Genomic DNA, 23,342 nt, shown 5'->3' on the forward strand with positions numbered 1-23,342 from the left:
AGGCAAACACATTTGGTATCTTCCACATTACTGATTATTAAACAGACCTTATAACTGATGAGAGTCACAAAAGAAATAACTGATCAACACTAAGGGAAGTGAGAAATCTACACAATAGGACTAAATTAAACAAACATCACTTTACGCCTCTCATAATCAAGATGAACATGTTTCGGCTCTTTGCTTTGGAAAGGTGATTTTTTTTTGCTTTCTGTCAGTGTGTCTGTTTGACGTTTTTGATTTTAATTCACAGAAAAAATAGGCCACCCTTTCATAACATGAACAAAAAAAGTGGCGCAAAAGACAGGATGTCCATTTTCAGACACTTAATGCAGAATATCACATTTAGGACAAATTCTCTGAGAATAACTCACTACATTATGACACAGTACTGTCAGGAGAGTATGTGGAAAAATATTGTAAACAGAACACAGCATTCCAGTCCGAAATGTTTTCAGGTTAAAGAAAGTCAGTGCAGAAAGTCAGTTTCTGAATATCTCAGTGATTTCTCTTTAAAGGCTGATTCCTCACATCTTATCTCATACATTTCACATCAAGAGGAGAAAACAGAAAACCTCTCCGCCGGTCATCGGCTCTGAGGGAACTTTTGTCTGTGTGGCAGATTGCTGGTTCAGTTCAGTCTGTTTTTGTTCACAGTGACTGATGCAACCTTCGGAAACCAAGAAGCATTATAAAAGCTAGTCGCCATAAACGACGAGATAATCTGGAGCCGACGTCACCGAGAGAAAGTCAAAGCAGAAACTGCAAGACTGACGTCTGCGAACAACATGACTCACGTATGAGAAGTGCAGGTGGAGTCGAGCTGCACCGCCCAGTCAGAAAACACGCCCGTCACATCTGGAACACACTATCCAATCAGAAAAACGTTTTTTTTTTTGTTTGTTTTTTTAGTATACAGGTGAAACTTAAAAAAAACATAACACAATGGAAAGACTCCAGAAAAATAAATCAGTATTAAGTCATGAAAATAAAAAATGCAGCGTATAAAAATATCAAATTACCTCATGAAATTAATTCAGAACTTTATCTAAAACCTTTAAGTCCTTCATGAGAGACGAGCAGCTTGGAACTCTTTTGAAAAGTTGACTCAAACACACAAACCTTCCCAGTTATGTTTTTTTGTAAAATATTCAAAAGTTAAAATACTTAATATTATGGAGATCTGTAAGTTTATATTGACACATAATGAGTATTTGGCCTTATAATCCACATTATTTCATACTTTAATATTTTATTACCTGCTAGGTTTTATTGTCTGACAGAAATCAAAACATGTATTTTAGGAGGCAAGAACCAGAGGCAGAATACGAGGAAATAAAAACAAGATTTAATTTATGAAAGGTCAACGACCTTGAGCTCGATAAGATTAATCTGAGAGAGGAAGAAAGCTTTCAGAGTGTGACAATAAAAACTCAGGAAATCTGTTTTGCTTCTTTCTGAAATTTATCCAAATCAAGTAAAACAGGCGTCAGTCGTGCATCAAGGAAAAAAAACAAACTGGTGGCCAGTATGAGAACACATTCGACATGCAGACGTCTTTGCAAACTGTAGAAATAACAGAATACGTTAACTAGAATTTATGATTTTATTATGGTCCAAACAAGATGGAATTGGTAAAATCAGGCACCAGTGAATGAGTTAAACAAAAAGAAGTCTGGAGGAAGCTCAAAGTGAAACCAGAGCCAGGATGGTTAAAGTGACAAGAAGGAGGAGGTCAGAGGTCGAGCCGATGCCCTGCCACACGCCAAAAATGCTCTAAAAGGTTCAGTGACCTGCGGGTGAAACCTCGGCCTCAGCTGACCTGCTCTTCTCTGAAAATAAACAATCTGCTGAATCATCCGGGAGTCCGGGTGCTAACCGGCCGCTGATGCTGCGACAAAACGAACAGAAGACATTGAAGCGTGTCTGAAAATCACGCTCACACTGTCAGAGAGACACGAAAAAAACCCACCTCCAGAAGCATTTAGGCCAAAATAAGAGCAACGCTGGATTAATGGTGAAGACCCGGAGTGTTTCTCTTCACATTCATCATCAGTGTGAAACCATGTAAATGTAGTTTTATAACTGCAGTCCCGGCATCCTGGGTAAAATCCAGACAAGAAGACAGTCGGAAAGAGTTACTGTGACGAACTCTGCAATCAAATAAATAAATGAAGCAACAGCCGGATAGAAACTCGCTCTCCTAATATAAGAAAAAACAGTCATAACCTGCTACGTTGAAATGTTTATCTTCATAAATTATATGATAATGCTCGTTTGATTTCAGCAAAATATTTCACAACAGAGACGACTGTGCTGCTCTGTAATTTAAAATTGAGAAAAAGTAATATTGGCATTGCAGAAACAATCCGCTTGTGACGACAACATTAATGCGATTCAAAGCAAATAAGCTGGAAAGTCTGTGTCACCAAAGAAGTTTGAATTTATCCTGGACTGGTTCAGTTAAAACCTGAACCTTGACTTCAGTTGATGCTTCTCTGCAGAATAAATCAAACGACAGCAGGATGACTTCAATACCAGGAATGACGTCAGGAAAATAAGGTGATTCATGTGTGTGTTTGTGCAGAACACACCTCTGTTTATCTGGTATATCTATCACTTGATACACACCAAATGAGTCTGGAGACAATCTGAACGACTGATGGTAAATGGCACCGCAGTGTTTTTTTGGGTCAATGGTAAAATGTCTGTCACAGAAACGTGTTTTTCTTTTTAACTTTCAAACATCCCAAAAAATCTCTGCAAAAACAATCATGAGTATCAAACTTACAGCACATATATCAAAAATACTGCTTTAATATTCCATTTCTGTGTCCTTTTTTCAGCTAATAATTTGTTTAAATGTCCCAAAACACAAACAATCATTATAATCAATGCTGTTTTCATATATAAGATAAAATAAAGCTTTCCCACCTCTTTTTGTCAAATTTAAACATTTTGGCCAGAAAAGAAACAGAACTGAGAGTTTCTGTGGAAAAGCCTGCTGTGCAATCTGATATAAATTATGACAAAAGAAACAAAACTGGTTCAATCTAGCAGATCTGGGGATTTCTGTCCAAACGTCTTTGTGCGGTCCCACTGTCCTCGCTCGCCGTCCTCGGGCTTCACGACCGCTCTGACCTCCCCAAGTGAGACGGAGACCAGATTTCATCCTGAGAGTCCGAGTCGTCCAGTTCGAACCCAGCGTTCCCGGGCTTCCCGGCGCCGGTCCGGGAGCGCGAGGCGGCGCCGTTGATGTCCGTCAGAGGGACGTAGGAGTAATCCCGCCGCTCGGGGAAGCCCGACATCACCGAGCCGCGGCACACCTGCACCAGGTGGACCGTCAGGCTGGACAGGAGGAGGAAGGCCAGGGTGAGGGTGACGGCGAGCCACGTCCGCCTGACGGGACGGAGAGAGGGAGATCAGCCCAGCTCACAGTCTCTGTGAGTGTGTGTGTGTGCTGTATTTTAAAGGATATAGTTTTATTTTGATGGCTGAATTCATGTTTATGTCCCAAAAGTGATGTTATTATTTTAATAAATTCTGTAAGATTCCTGCTTTGTTTGATTGTTTGTGCTGCGCCAGTTATTTATCGGCGCAGCAACATGTTCATTTATTCCACGACAGAAAGACGTATGGAGTGCTGGCTGCAATTAGGTGGAAAACATAATTGCTTCATATATCAGCCCAGTTTAAAACAGCCAAATGACTGAAATATCGACTGAATGTTGGGGTGTGTGTGTGTGTCTGTGTGTTCACAGTGATGGATGAGCCCATAAGTGGGGCTTTCAATCTGGCTTTATTTGTGCTTTCTGATATTTTACTACATTATCTCTGCTCTAAAGTATTAAAATATCACAATAACGAGATTTACTGACTGTTTTAGTTTTCTTTTTTATTGTATGAAAGCTGCAATGAATTAAAAATTAGCAATTTGTTTAAACTCGATTGGATGAAATTAACGGTTTCAGAGTTTCACAGTTTCTCTTCTGGGTCTTTCTGAGTTCTGGTTACTTCATCAGATTGACACAGCTGAACAATCACTACATGAATACCCCACCCCCTCCCCCCCAAATCTGACTGCAGGTTGGTGTGGAGGGGGCTCTCGGCTTTGGGGGAGGGGGCTCTGTGCTCCAGCAGACTGTAAATCCAGCTCAGGGCTGCAATCTGCATGATTTCTGGTCACACAAGTGTTAAAACTGACAAAAAAAAAAGGCTGTCATTTCCTTTCTCTGTCTCTGTGACCAGAGGACCCAATCACAAAGCCTTTACCGGACGCCATGGCAACAACTCACAATCCCTAACTTGCATGTGAAAGGTAAGGGGGCTAATGAATGCCCCCCATCCTCCCAGCGTCGGCCTTGTTTACATGTAAATGAAAGTCTGAAACAAAAGAGAGACAAATGCAGATCCGGGACTGCCTCAAGGATTGCTTATTTCATATTATTTTATCATTGGAATCAGAGCTTAACTTCGTATTCAGATGTCATTAATAAAAGTTCAATGATAAATTAAATGTAGCTCTGCTGTTTGTGTTTTTTCAGCATCCGACGGAATTGTTTAAACAAGCTTCGCCAGCTCAAGCTGATGAGTAAAATTAAGTCGTACAAGCAGAAAAGATGATGTTTAATCAGTAGAAACAAAAGAAGACCAGCTGGAGTTTAAATTTAGGATGAACTGCAAAGGTCAGAGGTCAGAGGTGGGGGTGGGTTCAGGCGGTTTGACCCCGGATACTCACTCGCTCAGATAAGGCTGCTCCCTGTCAGCCTCTGCCTCCCGTTTCCACAACGTAAACATCTGAGTGGCCAGACAGTGTCCAGCTGAAGAGGACAGAGGAAGCAAGACCTGAGACGTGTCCACTCCTGACAGAGCCACATGGATTTATCTTACCCACAATGCATTTAGAGACAACCACAACAATGGCTGTAAGAGAACATATTAGCTCTAACAACATCTAACTAGATCAACAACGATCAGCTGAAAACTATATTGATTTTTAGTGTCTTTTCAGTGTTACTCGCTGTTTTTGTTCTTGTTCTCGTTTGTGGTAGATTGTTGGAGCAGATATTTAATTTTTTACCAAACCTGGCAGGATTAAAGCAACAATGAAACAAGCTGGAGAAAAAAAAAACTGAGAATAAAATGACAACTGATTAAATAACACAGGGTGTGCGTGTGTATGCGTGTGTGTTACAGTTGCAGAACAACGTTTTTGGTAATTGCCTTGCAGGTGGGGAACATTCCCAGTCACGCCACCAGAGTCGCTTTGTTTGGACAAAGCGACAGACAGAGAGTCAGTTCCAACTTCTGCTCTGTGCAAATATTCAGCTGTTTGCGCAGTTTGAGCTCACGAACCCGGTAAACACAATGAGTATCGCGCATATTAAATGTCTCCATTCGTTTGCACACTTGTGTTGGAGTTTCATTGATTGTGTTTTCACAGACAGACGGGAGGGCAGAGAGTGCACGGATCAATAATAACTGCAGGTGGGTTTGTGACAAAGCAGCAGCAGACTGCGATACAAACAAACCAACAAACAGCTGTGTTTTACATCGTTCTCATGTCATCAGATTATTTTTCTAATTCTGACAGTTCTTCAGTAGTTTTATCATCGCTAAAGTTATTCCATTCTGCGCTCCTTAAGACGAAGGCAGTATCGTACCTCTGTGTAAGGTGTGGTTGGCGTCTCCTCGCAGCGTGGCGTTGCAGCTTCCTGTCTGTGGGTCGCAGGGACACATGTCGTCGCAGTGACACTCCAGAGTGCAGGACGGGCCAAAGAAACCCAGAGGACACACTGGCAGAGACAGAATACAGAGGTTTTTACCAAAAGAAAGTGACTTGGACTAATTCAGTGTTGCAAGATTGAGATAAATCTCATGGAGGGTGAGAGATTTAAAGCGATACTTCAGCATTTTGGCAAATTGGCCCATTTAGCGCAATTCCTTAGTCATTTCGAACAGCATACTTACTGTTTTTGTGAGGGTGAGCTGTTGTTTATTCAGAGGTGAGTCGGGGAAGTTTTTCGGGACGGACACAATGGAAGTGGATGGTATTTTTGGTTCCCCTTGTCAAACTCATCAAATACACAATCCCACAACCCCAAAACACTTTGGTGGACACGTTATGATCCACACATTCACTACGCTTTGAAATATTAATGCAAAATGACCAGATTGAGTTGTTTATGCGAAGATTGCTAAGACGGAACTACTTACTAAACATGGCGTCTGGGCGTAGTGATTTCAAAAGAAAAAGTAGTTCCCAGTATTTGCTTCAGTTTCGTAACGCTACAATATTATTTGTTGGTGTTTCACAGCGTAGTGAATGTGTGGATTATAACGTGTCCACCAAAGTGTTTTGGGGTTGTTGGATTGTGTATTTGATGAGTTTGACGAGGGGGAACAAAAATACCATCCACTTCCATCGTGTCCGTCCCGAAAACCTTCCCCGACTCGCCTCTGAATAAACAACAGCTCGCCCTCACAGAAAAGTAAGTATGCTGTTCGAAATGACTAAGGAATTGCGCTAAATGGGCCAATTTGCCAAAATGTTGAAGTATCCCTTTAATCCATCCATCTTCCGTTCCAGCTAACAATGGGGGAAGGCTAAGTGCCAACAAATACCTAAAACAAAAGAACACAGCCCCCAAGCCTGGATTCAAACTGGAGATATTTATCTTGGTAAACTGCGAGTGCTGCACAGCTCCTGAATGCTTCTACTGATTTGCAGATGTGCGTCTCGTAGTGGGCGGTTGTGTTTTCTACAGATACGACAAATTCAGATCTTCTTTCAAAGGACACTGAGGTTTTGATCCCCACTTCGCTGCCATCAAGCAAAAATATGCCTGAACTACGAGTAAAAAGCAATTACTACAATTTAAAGTATAGGTTGAGTTGTTGTTTTAATTTATTTGACCTTTATTTTCCTATGAACGACATGTCAATACCAACAGTGGTTACCCAGACTGAAAGAAGGGTCAAAGAGGCAGCTTCAACTCAAACCAACATTGCATCAACAGTTCTAAAGTGTGCAAAGCCTCCCAGCAGCCTCCAGGTTTCCAGATATGCAGTTTATGAATAAGACTGCTAAATGAAGCTGCTAAAACAATGACCCCTGAGATTCATGACCCCTGTAACTTCCCCCGTCTCATCTCAACTGTCTCGGGTCTGAAGCTCACCCGATGGCACGTTGCTCCAGCGGAAAACAGTCCTACCTTGTTCACATGCGTCTCCTGTGAAACCAGGAGGGCAGGCGCAGCGTCCGTAAACGTGGTCGCAGGAACCGCCGTTGATGCAGGAACACGTCTGATTGCAGCCGTCACCGTAAAAACCGGGAAGGCACTCTGCGAGAGGAGGCACATCTCAAACTCATGCAAACTAAGGAAGAATTAAACTGCGTTGTTAAGTAACCATGAAGGAAAACATTCATCTGTTTTTATTGGTTAAATCGGGCATATCACAGTGTTGCTGGTGCAATCCATCGTCCGCGGTCAAATACTGCAAAGCAAAACCATCTCCGGACCAAACGCCTTGTTTGTTTTCTTTTTCTGGTGTTTTTCTCACAGAAACACACACTGTGATGCTGCTGTTTGACGAAGCTAAAGGCCATTCTGCCATTTAAATTCTCGGTAAACAGGATGCTTCAATGTCTGACACTGAAAGGCAGCAGAGGCTGTGGGCTGCAGTCCACATCGACTGCGTGGAAATAAACAGCTGAGGAGTGTCAACAGATGACAGGGGCAAAGCTGTGTGCAAACAAAATGTTGACTCTGACTGGAGACGCACCGCATGTGACCTTCAATTAGTGCGAGCACAATCACATGAATTAAGAGCACCCTAAAAAAGCAAACACGTTTTACCTAAAAAAAAAAGAAGACAGATTTATGAGCTGACATTTAAGAGAAAAGACAACAAGCAGACCTAAGACAGTCTGTCTTTCTGAGAAATAATTGTGGTTTTAAACTGGAAGAGGAGAAAGATACACTGAGATAGTTTGCTTATCAACAGAAGAAAGATTTGCTTTCACCTCAAAACTGGGTTTAAAAACCCCCTTTTTGCAAAGCAGTTAAAGTTTATGAAGACAGTTTCTATTTAGAGTATCTGTCACAGGGCTTAAGTGAGATGAACACGTCGTTTTTTGGAACAAAAACTTAAGGTTGTCATTTTATGACACATACAATCCAATTTGAACTCAACCTGGTTGGCCAAAAACACAGGACAGCATCACTACCAACAACTCCTACATATTTCCTTTGTTTTAGTGAACGTGCACTTACTTTTTTTTTTTATTTAAAGAAACAGCAGTGCAGTACTGACACCACTGCTTGAGAGAAAGCTGATGCGTACAGGTGTGTGTGTGTGTGTGTGTGTGTGCGTGTGAGAGAGAGCAGATGAGACAGCAGTACCTTGGCTACAGTTCTTTCCTCTCCATCCAGCATCACACACACAGCCACCTGCAACACAGTAGAAAACACACACTATGTTTATAATATCCAACTATTAACTGTAATATTGAAATATACTTTGACCAGTTTATAAAAACCACCTAATTTCAATTCTTTTGATAGCACTGTGTCTTTAGTTGGGACAAAAGCTTGTATTTTTCAATTTGTCAAAACTTGAAAAATACAAGGTTTTGAACCGGGCTTGTGCAAAACAAATGAGTTCAAGTATTTGTTCAAATACAGCCAGTTCCACTAAAATATGGTAATTATTCAGGCTGCAGGTATAGGAAAAACCTTTTTAAAATTGTCGGCTACTTTAATTGTTTCAAGTTAAGCACACAGTAAAACTGGCTGAGTGTCTGGTGTCTTCTTTCAGTTTTACAGAAATGGTTTAAAAAAAGAGAAAATAGAGGCTTTGTTTTCACCAGAGGTCTGACCAAAGGGACTGCACTGGTTAGAGATAACAGAAAGGCTGCAGCAACTCAAATAAGCGCCGATTACAGTGAAGGCATGCTGAACTCTATCTTCAGAGACGCAACATGTTGATCCTCTCTGCAGATGAGCACAGTGGATACCACTCACTACAACATCAGGAATAAATACAATCAAACAGCATATTGGAAACAATTTGGTTAGCAGAGTGAAAATAGGGCATAAACAGCGTGACAGCATGGATATGTACAGATTTATACTGACAATAAGACCAGGCTGCTGGTAGTGGCGGTGTCGTGATGCGGGGATGTTTACTTGCTTTCTCTGTTTTGTAGATGAAACTGATAATCTGTCCAGGGCGTACACCGAGCTGTGTTATTTCAGCACACTGAATGAAGCTGGTATAGAAGTGGAATGAAAGGATGAGGTCTGTAGGACGGGAGAGCTGTTTACTCTTTGACTTCTTAGCTTGACAACATCTGCTGACAGCTGCCTTGAGGTCTTCATGTGAGAGCTTTGCTGGTGGCCAGTTGTCTCCTTTTAGTTTAGCTTCCTCTCATGATCCAAAGATGTGAACGTCCAACTTGTTTCTGACTGTAAACTCCCTCACCCACAGGCAAACGCACACACTCACACTCGAATGCAAGGTGCTCCAAATTCACTGGGACAAGTGTGAGGCTCCGTCTCACCCAAACACATTCCGACACTTTCACAGGGCGAGATCAAATCACCGACCTCAACTTTCTCTCCGAGCTGAACCACAGCTGCCCCAATTAGTGCAAATGAAGACTTGAACTGCGGTACTGTTGCTGATCATGCTCACAGTGGAATGACGCATCGCAGTCAAACTGGTGTGTTGAGCATGACAAAGAGTTCAACGAACTCTCATGACCTTCAGTCACCAGGTCTCAGTGGAACAAAGCGCCTTCAGGATGTGGCGGAACGGGAGATTTGCATCATGGACTGAGCGCCGCAGTCGCGTTTCAAGCATGCTGTCTGCGTGCAGGAGCGGGTTCAACTCAATACGATTCCTGGTATCTGCTGATCGCACAAGCAAATCTATTTTGTTACATAACTGACAACAGCCTCCTTTGTTCCTGGCCCGGTGCGGCTGAGCTCCACCTCCAAGCCTCACCTGCGGTGCAGACGCCGTGGGCGCCGCAGGCCGGCGGCTGACACACCAGAGAGTCGCAGGCGGCGCCCTGCCAGCCCTCCTGACAGCGACAGCGTCCGTCCACGCAGTCGCCGTTCCCACTGCAGTTCACCGGCCGGCAGCGGGGAGGGTGGATACACAGCACGGTGGAGACGTTTCGGTCGCAGCGCCACCTGCTGTCGGGTTTACTGAGAAGGCAGCGTGAAGTATGGAGAACAAAGGAGAAAAGAGAAGAGCAGTTCAAATCACACATGATGCACACGCTGTTAAATTCAAAGGAAAAACACTGCAGCAACCAAGTCATTACATTATCGGCTTTATGAAATTAGAAAAGGCTAAAACCATGACTTTATTGGCAGCTAATGCAATATTGGTTGTTGCAAAGATGAAGAGCACTGAAGCGTAGCCTCAGGTGTCAGACTTAATGGCTCACCAGTGGTCAGAGGGGTAGCTGGCCAAAGAGCCATTGACCACGTAGGTGGACGATCCGCCTCCATCCAGATTAATGGCGTTGATCACTCCATAACTCTTCAGGTATTCAGCCACCTCCCACAGATTCATACTACCAACCAAAAAAACAAAAAAAAACAAACAAAAAAAACAGTCAGAATAAAACCTGGGGACATGAATTAAAAATATAGAGAGAGATTAATTCTTCCTTTCTTTCTTGGAGCCTGTCCGCCAGTCTTTTACAACCAAATTCAATAAATATGTTGAGGACTATCATAAAATTCTGTGTGAACAATCGTCCTTCCAAGAAGAGGAAACTCTTTGGGAACGCTGATGAACTATTAAGCAACAAATTAAACTTTATCACAAGTGTGACACCTTCATTTTTTTCTAACAACGCTAAACAAGGGTGGATGTCATGGATAAATGATGGAAGAAGTTCAAACATTATATTTATTGTTGTCTCATACAGGGAAAATTAGGTTTTTTAAGTGAAAAAAGTATCTATTTTGAATGTCTATTTTAAATTCAGAAACAATTCAGATTGCAAACAAAAAAAAAACATTTAAAAGATAATTCTTCAAGGTTGGAAAGTGATCTTCTGTTTTCTTCTATGAAACAAATAAAAACAGTCCTATCAGAATGTATGTAATAGATATTAACATAACTGGAGTGGTGTGACTGGATTTATTGTGATTTAGTTTGTAGACTTGTCAAAACAAAACACAGGGACTGAGGGCAAAGACACCAGAGAGCAGCTTTCTGTAGGGGATTGTGTGACTTTGAGTTGAGACAGTGACTGCAGCTTTTGTTTGCGTGTATCAGTTATCTGAAATGACTCGACGCCAACACTGATCTCAGATAAGATGGATAAGGTAACCTTTGTGGGTCGCAAAGGATGATTTGTCCCGGATCAATTCCACAGAGCTGCTCGTGTCAGGCAAACACACAGACAGACAAACAGGCTGTTTGGAAGGGGAGACGAATAAAAGCAGAAAGTGGATTGAAGACACAACTTAAATCAGCAGTGTCTTCTGGGTGCTTTCTCTAAGTGACATTTCTTTTAAGCAACTTGTACTGTTGGTTTGGACAGTTTCACACCGGAGATCCTTCATAAAGGTCGAGACTTCAGCCAACGCACCTCCACCAAACAAGAGAAAATGACATTAAAAAAAAAAATCTCAGAAATGTACACTAAGTATAAATTTAAAAAAAACCAAATTGAAGTCCATATCATGCATTTATATTTTAAAGAGTATTTTTAACAGTCAACCTAGTCAGTCAACGGCTTGCTTGGACCGACACTGTTACTACAGACCAGTGATGGATGTTGATGGAACTTTTGTAGGTCAACAGAGACAAATGTTTGTGCTTGCCCTATGAGAAGCACCTTTGCTGCAGTGTTTGTGGCACTTAAATCAACAGTCTCTGTGGATGCTCTCTCTGACGCTTTTAAAATGTTGCACTGAGTGATTTATTATTATTTTTTAATTGATTTCTTAAATTGTCATACTTTAACATGCCCTCTATCGCAAATTACCTATTTAAATACAAAAAAAGAAAAGAAAACGTGTTGAGATCTGTTTGCCACTGTTGTTTTTGAGTTTCCTTGAAGTTAATTATTAAAAAAAGAAGTGCTGGATGCAGTCACAACAGGGAAAAGGAGAACGACCATTCAAAGGGAAGAGAAGGCCAGTTTCTGCAGGTCGTTGCTTCAACCCAGCTGATTTGCACATGTTTTATGGGGCGACTGATATTGAAGGGAGATATAAATCAGCTGTTGTGTTTTTCCAAAGAAAGATCATTAACAACAGCCCATTAATCTCCGATGCCACTGAGGGGTCACTGCAGGGAGATCGGATCAATCTGATCAATAGATGGGAGGGGGGGATATGAGTGGGCTGAGTGATGTGAGCCTGATAGTGTCCGTTCATGTCAAAGAGGCCTTTCAAGGATTAAACTGGCCTTTTTTTTTTTTTTTTTTTTACTGCACCCCTGTTGAGGCCATTTAACAGATTGTCCTCCAGTGTCCGTAAACATTGCCTTCTATCGCTGCTCTGCAGCAGAATACGTCTATAGTCTCCGTGCTTTTTTTCCAGCATCGTGTTACTCTATCAGACATTTTACAACGCCGTCAAAACAATGATTAACCACGACCTGAAAAGCATTTACACGTCACAGTCGAGAATAATCTTCAGCATCTTTTCCTTCTCTGCAGTAACCTAAAGGGTTGATGTTTTTGGGCAGACCTTTGGAAGGTTCAACCAACAAAGTTGTTCACATTAGAACAAACTGAACTTGGGACCTGGGACTTTTCTGTTGCCAGTTAGATGCTTTTCACTGGAAATACAGTGTATCTGAAACATCTTGATCGTGATCTTTCACGATAAATCAGCCTGTTCACACTTGATGTGTCGAGACATTGAGATACTGATGAGAACAGCATTTATTATTATTTATAAATGTTTACGGCACATCTCTCTTGACTTCCTGAATGTTACATTAATAAAATGTTTCATGTTTTAATAATGGCTGTAGACAGGCTGTGAAAGCTCCCTGAGCTTCCAGCTTTTCTCACCCCCTGACTCCAGTCTGCCCGTCGATATGAAACAGGATGAGCTGGCCCTCTGCGTCGTGGCCCACCGCTGTCCGGGCCGACACCACGTTCACAAACTTCTGGAGGGAGCCTGACGGAGCACGAGAAGAAGGCTTTTGTGATTTTATGTCCTTTAAATGTGATTATAAGGAAATGTTAAAATGTGAAACAGAAAATATATATTCATAGAAATGTTTATAGTATTGCTGTTTAGTCTTTTTGAGACAAATGTGTTTTACATTTAATATTTTGATGCTTTTTGCAGATCAATATGATCTAAGAGGTGGTCACATGGATGGAAAACACAGCAGTGTTGCACATTATGTAACAGCAGTTACATTTTTAATCAAAAACTCAGTCTGCTCGCTTGTTCTTACCGCCCCATCCATTAACTAATAAATACTTTAGGAACAGGGCAACAGCTGTCAGGACAATTAGCAATAACGATCTCTGGAATAATTCCAGGAATTGCAGTTGTTTTTAACGACCTATGGCCAAGCTGCATTCAAAGCACAGGAAGGAATCGCCACAAGCATTTTGTAACGCCTAATTATCATTTAACTATCATGAAAACAGTTTGCATTAAACAGAACAGTTTGGTTTGTTCTTACATGTGTTAATGTTCTTTTTACCAGATGTAATGTTAAATATTTGGACTGAAACAAGGTTAAAACAGAATGGTCCATTTGAGGGGCATTTCTGAGGCAGATTTTAGGAGTCAAAACTGAACCGTTTCAAGCATTTTACAGGCAGAGCTGAGTGTGTGTTGGACTCAGTGAGGAACAGATCAAGATGCACGTTGATCATAACATGGATCCAGATGTTACCTCTGGTTCTTTGGCGTTAATTCAGAGTTTTCTTATATGGTGGGTTTGGATGAAGAACTGGAAATGGTCATGAAGCTAATAACCTCCAGTTCTTCTTCTTGCTCTTCTCTACTGAGGGTAGTTTTTCATGAGCAGTGTTTGTGAGGAATAGGGTCCAGGGTGGTGTAGTGGTTACCACGCTGGCCTTCATGCAGTGTTTGAGTCCAGAGTGATATTGGGGACGTTTCTGAGCAAACTTTGCAAAGCTCTCCCTGTAACTGTGTGGGTTTTCCTTTTCACTCACTTCCTCCCACAGTTTCTAAAAACACATTAGATGTGGTCTGCACACACACATTAAGGACTCTTATAGAGCAGCCCCTCTCCCCCATGTTGGCAACTCTGATCAACTTGCGGTTCATTCTGCTCACCCGCCTTTTCTTGACCTGGGTGAAACATAGCAAAGCTGAACACAGGAATGTCAGAGTTTGTTCTCTTCGTCGACTTCAGCTCTACCTTTAATACAATCATTCCACAACAGCCGGTGGAGAAGCAGAGATCACTGAATATTGACACTGGTATAGCTCTGCACCCGGTCCTCAGCTACGCAGGCAATGAGGAGCAGCAGCCGAACAGGGTGCTGAAAGCAGCCAGCAGGATTGTGGGTGCTCGTCTCTCATCGCTGCTGGACATCTACGAGAAGCGCCTGCATCTGCAGGGCAGCGGTGGTCATCAGGGACGTTCACCACCTTCTAATGGGCTGTTTTCCCTGCTGCTATCCAGAAAGAGAAACCGGAGCATCCAGTGCAGGAACCACTGGGTCGCTGTGCCGTTTCTTCCCTCAGGCTGTGACAGACTGAATGCTCAATACAAAATGACTGTCGAGAGCTGTCTTTTGGCACCTTACTGCATTTGGATTTTTATTATTTACCGTGTGACTGTCTAATTATTTTCCTACGCGTTCATATCGTTTCTGCTTTTTATTTGATGCTTTTTTTCTCATTCCCTGATTTGTTTTACGTTGCTTTTAACGTAGGAGCAAACTATTTTGTTTCTTGTACCCTGTAAGAAGGAAAGACAAATTAAAACCTTTGACCTTGATTTTAGAAAAATATATAAAATAAACATACATTTTAGGCTAATCAGTGACTCTAATTTATCCTTATGTGTAAATGTCTGTGTGTGTATCTCTGTGTTTGGCCCATGATGAACTGCCATCGACAATACTCGGCTCAGATCGACTCCACCATCCACAGTGCGAGATGAATGAAGCAGTGAAGAAGGTGAACAAATATTTGGAGCCATTTTTATCTACAAAATAAATCTGGACTGAACTGAATTAAGCGTTTTTATGTTGGAATTCCATGATAAGCAGGTGGCGTTATATCACAGTATTCAATCTTTGATGTATTTCACAAATATAGTGGAAGTAACTTCCTTATATATTCTGGTTAAAACATACTTTTTTTAGTAGATAATATTACATTGGCTCTGATTTTGCATATTTGCTTTAAAAACATACCCTATAACGTTATATTTCAATGTGTGTCCAAGATCTTGTGAAGTACCTTAAATAGCCTTGTATGTCAAGAGTTACAAACAAACCTCCCTGCATACATGATCCTCGGCTTGAGGTCAGATTTCCCCGTCACTATATGAACCCTTCCAGCCCAGTTCAGGAAAAACATTTACAATACCCGTGTTTCTGTTCCACAAAGTCAAAGGTTGAAACCTGAGGTGAACTTTGATTATTTCTCACATACATCCACTCCAGAGAAGGACCGTGTAGTTCTGTGGTTATCTCAGGTCACAGCAGAGTTGCTGTGCTGAGCGAACACCTGAGGGCAGCATCCGAGCTGCGATTACATGTAATTACAGCTGAACTGACCTGATCTCCTGCTGCTGCCTCGCAGTCTGGGCTGAGCTCAAGTGAACCAGCAGGTAAAAAGGAAGGATTGGTGTGTTATCTTACTCGCAGATACAGAGAGACTGTGGAAAGTTGGATATCTAATTTTTTTTTCCTCAAAGTCATCATTTCCTTTGTTGTTACAAATGTAAACAAACATTCATTCTTTTCTGGGGTGAAAGGTCAAACTGCAGTTTGCAGTGTGGCTGTGGGTGACGGTAAGCACCTGTCTCCTGCGTCTTATCGCACTCGGCCTCCAGGCTCTGGCTGATGTAAACGGTGCCGTTCCTCAGCAGCCATATCACACCGCTGACCAGCTGGACAAACGGGTTGGACTGGTCCAGAACGTCGTCCTGTGACAGATACCTGCGTGAGCAGAGCGGAGGGAGAGCATCACAACATCAGTACAGCCCAAAACACGTTTTTTTTTTCTTTTTTTACATTAATGAACTCAGAAATGCAGTAAGTCTAAAGTTACAGACAGTGATACATCTTCACACGGTTCCCTTCGAGCCCTCCCGAGTCTGGTAATCCCCTCACTTCAGTTTCAGAGCCAACATGTGAAAACATGCTCTCAGACAACCCCTGTGTATAACGACACCTTACACATGTACTGATCATATTTCTGTCAACGCCAGCAGTTCACGAGATCAGCAATAAAAACCTCAATGCAAAAAATGTTTATGCTGTTTAACGACAAAGTGAGGGGGGATCAAAAGGAATGTTTATTTTCAGTTGTATTTTATATCACTTCACAAATAGAGAAATATGAAGACAAAGTAGTTATGGTTGCAATATTAGTACAAGAAAATTAAGGGATTTATTGATAGAGGATTTAAAAAGATATAACATAAACATAGGAGCCTATTTCAAGTAAAGCATACACCTTGATTCAGAATAAATTTGATAAATGTATTTTTCAGGGCAAATAAATTCTACAATAAAAGACAAACTACACAGAAATTTGGTTCTTAAACATTTATCTGTATAAAATAATCTAAAGTCGTGGTCTTACCACAGTAGGGTGGACAATGTTTTTTCTTTTTGTCTCAGACGAGCAACCTCTCTGACCAAAACAGCCATTCAACATTTTCCACGTTGATCCAACATGTTGAAGCTCTCAAATTAAGACAACTCAGCTTCTAAGGTACATTTCTTTAAGTTTTATAGCCGTTTTGAACCCTGTATGCCAGGAGATATAACTGCAGAGGCACACGAAGGAAAAAAGCCCACACAGGTCTGTCACAGACGGCATAAATCACAGGCAAGAGAAAGAGCACTGTTATTTGGAATAACAAGTCTCAAAGAACAGAGATATGGGAACTCTTATCAATCTTATCTTATCATCAAATGTTATCAACAATCACAATACTAAATGACAATAAGTCATATCACAATGACAATATTTATAATTTAACAAAAAATATTTATTGTACAGTCTGGATAAAGTTTTTAATCAGCTTTAAAATATAAAAATATGTATTATAAAGTAAAAATTTTGAACTTTTGACCAAGTGTTGAATGTTTCAACTATTTCAAAAAGTCCACCAAAAAGTTAAAAGTCTACAGTTTTAAATTAAAAGAGAGGTTTAAGTGTGTATAACATGCAGCGTGAGTGAAGGGAATACACTGCTAGTAAAAAATTGGAGGTATTGATCGTTGACAAATTTCATAAAAACACACATCTTGACAGGTAGAAACATGTTTTTACACGTTAAACCAGTTCGAGCTTATATTTTCTCACTTGACTGGAGCTACTGAGCCGTTGGATCACCGCTCCGTTGAGAAACACCAATGCTGTTCGCTGAGATAAAGATCATGGATGCAAAAACAAAAACACGAGGAAAGAAGCGGCAAACATAACCCAGCTGCTGCGCGTCACACAGACGGCAGAGTAACCTTGCATGGATGAAGCAATCACTTCATTTCTATTTTAAAATCACGCGTTGGTTCGTGATTCTCTTGTGTGGCACATCCAGGAAAACACACACTGCCAAACAGGACAGTGGATGCTTTATTCTTCTATTTAAACTCCACTTTCTCCCAGCATTTCCTCTGCAGCAAAAACACGGGGAACTTGAATTCCTGGGATTCTTTAACCTCGGTTATCACACAGGCTAAATCGATGTTTTTTGGTTTACAGGTAAACAGTGCAGGCATGTGTCTGACAGTGTGCTGTCGATCATCGCAGCATGAAATCTGTGTTTGCCATGAAAGAATGATTGCAAAATGACAGTGGATTTTTCTTTTGAATGTTATTTGTAATCTACATCGCTGTAATGAATATAAACCGTGTGGCCCGAGGGTCAAAGTCAGGCAGCCTGATCGTCTATTTCTGCTCGGAGAGCGACCATGTTAACATTTCTCCTCTATTTAGCAGGTTAATGTTGGCGTCAAAGCCAAAATGTAGGGAATTTAGGAAAAGATGCGAATGAAAGTCAGCAGAAAACAAGAATCCTGAGTAGCTGCTGGCTTTTCTAAACATGAGCACGAATAGAAAAACTGGTGGATCAAAAACTGGGAGAGATTCTAACTTGATATTAAGTAATGTGACAAAGATTTAATGAAATTGCAGCATATGTAGATCTTGGTCACTGGACAGTTCACATTTGTTAAAAATGTATTATAATATTCAATATTTTTAATCAAATATAGACTTTTTGCTTGGAAACAAAACAAAGATTCAGAGTTTATCTTTCCTTCTTTTCACTGCCTTGACTCACTCGTGATTTCATTACTCTTATGTAACCCCTGAACTAAAATTAGTTTGACAACTCTGATGCTAACGTTCAAGTTGTTCACTGAATGAGTGCAGAGGTTAAAGGTCACGAAGGGATAAACAATGGCAATGGCTGGTCTTTCCTAAACATGAGGTCAGGCACAGACAAGCGAAGCTGAAGTGTCCTGTGATCACAGGACCACTTCTGATAAAGCCTTATCAAAATATCTGAAGGCTGCCGTTCGTCTCTCAGCGTGCTGCAGCTTGTCTTTTTCATTTCTAGGAATTTTCAATCAAGATGTCAACTGGCTTAATGAAAAGTACACAAGGTTTTAAAATAAAACAACAAGGCAGGAGTAAGAAGAAAAAAAAAGATCAGTGTTGTTGCATCTCATCTTGAAAAGCAGCATAGTAAGGTGAGGCAGCAGAGACCGATGTTGTGAAAAAGATATGATTAACAATTAAAAACTGAATGTAACAGCAAAGTAAATAATCACATCAAAAAAGTTTGGAAAACACTGATATAGGTGGTACTTTGGTGAGATTTCCAGGATTTGTCCCAAAAAAACACAATAATGGAGATAATATTGTGTTCATTCCAATGTCAAGAGATCTGAAATTACATTTTCTTTGACTTAAATTCCAATTTCTGTGTTCCAAACTGCAGTCAGAAATTTCTCTCTCACCCGAACACCAGGCTGCCGTCCTTCCTGATCCCAAACTGGGCATTCTGCACACCGCCGCTGTCTCGCACCGCTGTGCCGTCGCTCACCACGTTGCCCAGACACGCGCCCGACTTGGTGTTGAAGAAGCCGGCGTTCTGGGCGTACAGGCAGCCCGCGGCCTCGGCCGTCTCCGCCACGGAGACGGTCCGGTTGCTCCCGCAGCCGCCCGGTCCTCCCGGCTCCAGCACCGACACGGACCTCAGCGGGTCGTGGACCACCGTCATGTGACCTGCAGCAGCAACTTACTGTCAAATACCTAAATATAACATACCCTTTGCTCTTAATCTCAGGCCTTTAAATGTTTATTATGTCACAGACCGTAAACCATCCTGGAGCTTCCCGGCACGTCCGACACAAACACCTTTGACTCTGCGACCGGCCGCCCGCCGTGGCTGCTGGACGGCCAGCTCTCATAGGTGATGTTTCCGTGGATGACGTGCTGACACTCTCGGACGTGGCGGTGAGAGCGGGAGGGCCCGTGGCCGGGGGGGTACGGCAGCAGGACGTCATCGTTCATAGAAACGCTTGAAAAAGAAAAAAAAAAAAAAGAAGAGGAACTGTGTGAACTGCATGTTACATAAACAAGAGCACAAGTGTGACAGTCTCCATACAGTCACTGTGTGTTATAATCCATGAAAATAAAATATACTTTCAACATATTAGACAGGATGCTTCTCCTATTTGGCCAAAATGATCCCCATCATAAACTGAAAAAGGCTTCATTTTAACTCTGTTTGTAGAAAGAAACAATAGAATTGATTTTTAAGATACAAAACAAAATTTGCAAGGTGCTGCAAGATTTGGAGACTGTCTTCTAAAACACTGTGTTTTCTAGTGGAAAACCGAAAGTCGCTGATAAAAGTTTCTAAGATGTGTGCCACCGGAGGGAACAGCAGTCCCACCATCACTCTGGCTGACCTGAGCATACAGCTGTACCACCGGCGGGACGCGAACCACAGTTTGAGAAACAATAAACTGAATTAAGTCCTGTAATTATCTGCAATGGCTCAAAAAAGTTGAATTATAAATGAATTTGTCACATAACATAAAATTAAATGTGGAATTGTGTTTGAACTGATACGCCGGTGTTTAAATTGACCTTGTTTCAGTTGATTCAAAAACAGGTCTGGGGTTTAGTGGCCAGTTTTGATTTCAATACATTCAACTCACTGGGTTTTATTGAATGATTTGGCCAGTCTGCTTTGTGTTTACAAGGATGAAAACCCGGAGTTGTTTTGTTCACTATCATTCTACATTTTAACACCAGCTGAGAGTCTAGATTTTTTTTCTTCCTAGAAAAAAATAACTGATTCCTCTGAATGATGTTGAGTCAACCACAGCGAGTAACATCAACAAATGCTGCAGGACCTCAGTGTAACTCACTACGGGGAGGAAAAACATTCCCACAACTCTAAAAGTAACTCAGCCGCCATCCCCTGGGATTCTCTGCAGGAAGAAAATATGTCTTTAGATGCTTCTACGGGGTAAATAAATCCTGTGTTGACGCTCCGATTTGAGAGGATTTCATCACACTGCTTCAACTGGTCAAATCAGAGTTTCATCACATGGAGGAATGTGTGTGTTGCATATAACAGCCTGCTGAGCCCCGTTTCTGTAAACATTTAGGTGTCTCTTTATTACTTCAGCCATTATAAAACTCTTTATATATTCTTTAAAGGCATTTTTCTAAACATACCACACAACACAAGCTGATCTCTAACAGGTTTTCAAACTACAATTATCAAATACAAATTACTAACATTTCCACTGATGTTACACATTTTTAGACTAGAAGTAGTGCGATAGTTCTTCTATTTTTTTTTTTTTAATAAATAACGGATTTTGCTTTCAAAATGTTGTTACATGCATTAAGCTACATTATATTCTCACTTGATTTGTTTTTTATTCAATGTTATTGTCCTAAGTACTACATAGGGATGGTCTGTGAGAGGATGGGCCTGACCCTGAGAAAAACGCATCATACTTAAAGTTGAAAATAATAATTTGTTCATATTAATTCTTGTATACTAGAAACAGTAGCCGCTGCCGCTGATGGTTGTCAAAATGAAATTATAGGGCGACCAGTGCAGTGACAGAAAAGCGTTTTCTCAGCACATTCACACTAAATCCAACAGTCCGGAGTCTTTCTATATGTAGTCTGCATGTTCTTCCTGTGCCAATGTGAGCACTCTCTCAGTACAATAGGTCTCTCAAACAATCCTAAGAAGTATTTGTTTGGGTAAGTGACTTAACGATATAGTGGCATAATGATATAAAATATAAGATAAGAACTCTATGGTCATTGTACATTACTGTACATTGAAATTTAGTTTGACAGCTTTGGATAAAAACAGTAGCATGCGAATAAAAGCGGCAATATATAAATAGCACATTCCTATTAAATTACCTAAATAGATTCAGATTGGGAAGCAAGACCTAATAAGGGAAAATATAAAGGAATGGGAGGGGCCACACCACAGATGCAGTGGTTCACTCACTCTCTCACCTCACAGCATGGTTTGGGTTGAAACGCGGGCCAAAAACATCAACGTGAAGTTAACTGGTGACCCTAAAGTGCATGTCGATGTGCATATGAATGTGTCATTGTCTGTCTCTCTGTTTTCCCTGTGATGAACTGGTGACCTGTGCAGGTTGCCCCCTGCCCTCCCACAGTCAGGATGGACTCAGTGTGACCCTGAACAGGATGAAGTGGTATAGAATATGGTTGGACAGAGAGACCATTGCCTGCATCTTCTTATAAAAAACACCAAAGTAATGTTGAATAAGGTGATCCATGTGTACTGTGCCAAAATAAATGAATAAATAAATAAACAGGAACGTTGACGGTGTTTTTTACCTTGTGTTGAAATTGGTTTACACGTAAAAACGCTTTGCCATATCTGAAGATTGTTTTTTTAGAAGACTATGAATGCAAAACTGTCAATTTAGTAGTTTTCTGCGCGAAGCCGCAGCTCAACGGCGCCATCATGTGGCGAATAAACAAAACTGCAGCCTCACTTTGAAGATCCTTCTTTAAAGTCTTGTGACTTAAAGTTGACACAAGGTGTTTCCTTCCTCAATACATAAATGCAACGAGTGTGTGTCAGTTGCAGCCTCGTCAGTCTATGTTTTAAAATATTCAATCAAATATTGCAGCGTTACTGAAACCGAAAGTTCTAAATGTCACCGGTTTGGGTCACTGGGTGAACGCATGACTGGTCGACAGGTCGACTATCAACAATGTAAACAACCTGCTGTTGCACAACAGCTGCTGGCAATAAGATTAGCTCAAGATTGTGTAGACTAAAAGGAAAGAATACGACTGTGCATTGTTTAAAGGTTAGAAAAATAAAAATCCGTCAAGCGATAATTCATTGGTCATTTATCAAAAAAATCAAAAAGTCTGGACACACTTCTCCTAATCTCTCGGCTTTGCTAACAGGAACTAACTAGCTAGCATTAGCTGTTAGCTTCAACGGGATCCGGGGGTCTTACCGGGAGTTTATGGTGTCGGACAGCCGGACACAGAGGCACAACAGCAGCCACAAAAGTGTACATTTCAGCCACTCTGCTGCCATAAGAGGAGGAAAACGAGCCTGGCAGAACTCCCCTCTCCTCCTTCTGCTCACATCATCAAGCTAGCACACAGAAGCAACGGAGTGGGAGCGGCGTGAAATGCACTTCCGTCTAATTTACAAAATAAAACTACTTAACTAAAAGGGCAGCTAAAACTACCACCACCCATAATCCATTCAAGATTGAGATTTGATAATCTCTGCCTCTAAGGCTGCAAGGCAATTTATCTTGCTAGAATAAACAGTGCCCTGAGAGGAAAGAATGGAAGATGCCCGTGAGAGGAAGAGGGAGAAATACCAGGAGCTGGGAGTGAACTGTCAGAGGAAATTAATAAAATTCTGTTCAAAATAATATTTAGTAACATAAACATGTGATTATTAGGATAAGAATCATGTTTTTTTTTGGGTTCAGTATGATAGTATTAAAAAATATATAGATTCAGAGTAAAATACTCACTTTAATGAGTGTTTTGCTATTGTTTTGCTTCATTTTATTTTAAGAGTATGTACTCTTTCAACAGGTGAAAGCAAAACAATTA

General features: G+C 41.2%; 1 protein-coding gene across 2 annotated transcripts; it reads right to left on the reverse strand.

Moving 5' to 3' along the window:
• Positions 1–1,592: 1,592 nt before the first annotated feature.
• nagpa (N-acetylglucosamine-1-phosphodiester alpha-N-acetylglucosaminidase) lies at positions 1,593–22,867 on the reverse strand. Of its 2 annotated transcripts, none has more exons than XM_030103648.1 (12): positions 22,724–22,867; positions 19,547–19,752; positions 19,190–19,457; positions 16,011–16,150; positions 13,058–13,166; positions 10,463–10,591; positions 10,012–10,217; positions 8,406–8,453; positions 7,215–7,343; positions 5,664–5,795; positions 4,739–4,820; positions 1,593–3,399 (listed from the first exon to the last, which is right to left on the reverse strand). In XM_030103648.1, exons 1-12 carry the CDS (start codon positions 22,804–22,806, stop codon positions 3,126–3,128), a joined length of 1,806 nt encoding a protein of 601 aa, XP_029959508.1. In that variant the 5' UTR covers positions 22,807–22,867; the 3' UTR covers positions 1,593–3,125. The 2 variants fall into 2 exon arrangements, with proteins under 2 accessions (XP_029959508.1, XP_029959507.1); XM_030103647.1 differs by having other exon boundaries at positions 4,739–4,862.
• Between the last annotated feature and the right edge of the window lie 475 nt (positions 22,868–23,342).

Source organism: Salarias fasciatus, chromosome 11 (genome assembly GCF_902148845.1).
Source record: "Salarias fasciatus chromosome 11, fSalaFa1.1, whole genome shotgun sequence".
NCBI classification, from domain to species: Eukaryota; Metazoa; Chordata; class Actinopteri; order Blenniiformes; family Blenniidae; genus Salarias; species Salarias fasciatus.

Coding starts and splice junctions, on each gene's coding strand:
- nagpa (XM_030103647.1), bottom strand. CDS start 22,806: ATGGCAGCAGAGTGGCTGAAATGTACACTTTTGTGGCTGCTGTTGTGC. Junction 13,167..16,010: donor CGATAAGACGCAGGAGACAG/GTGCTTACCGTC, acceptor GTGCTCCGTCAG/GCTCCCTCCAGAAGTTTGTG. Junction 5,796..7,214: donor AGGAGACGCATGTGAACAAG/GTAGGACTGTTT, acceptor TGTCTCTGCCAG/TGTGTCCTCTGGGTTTCTTT.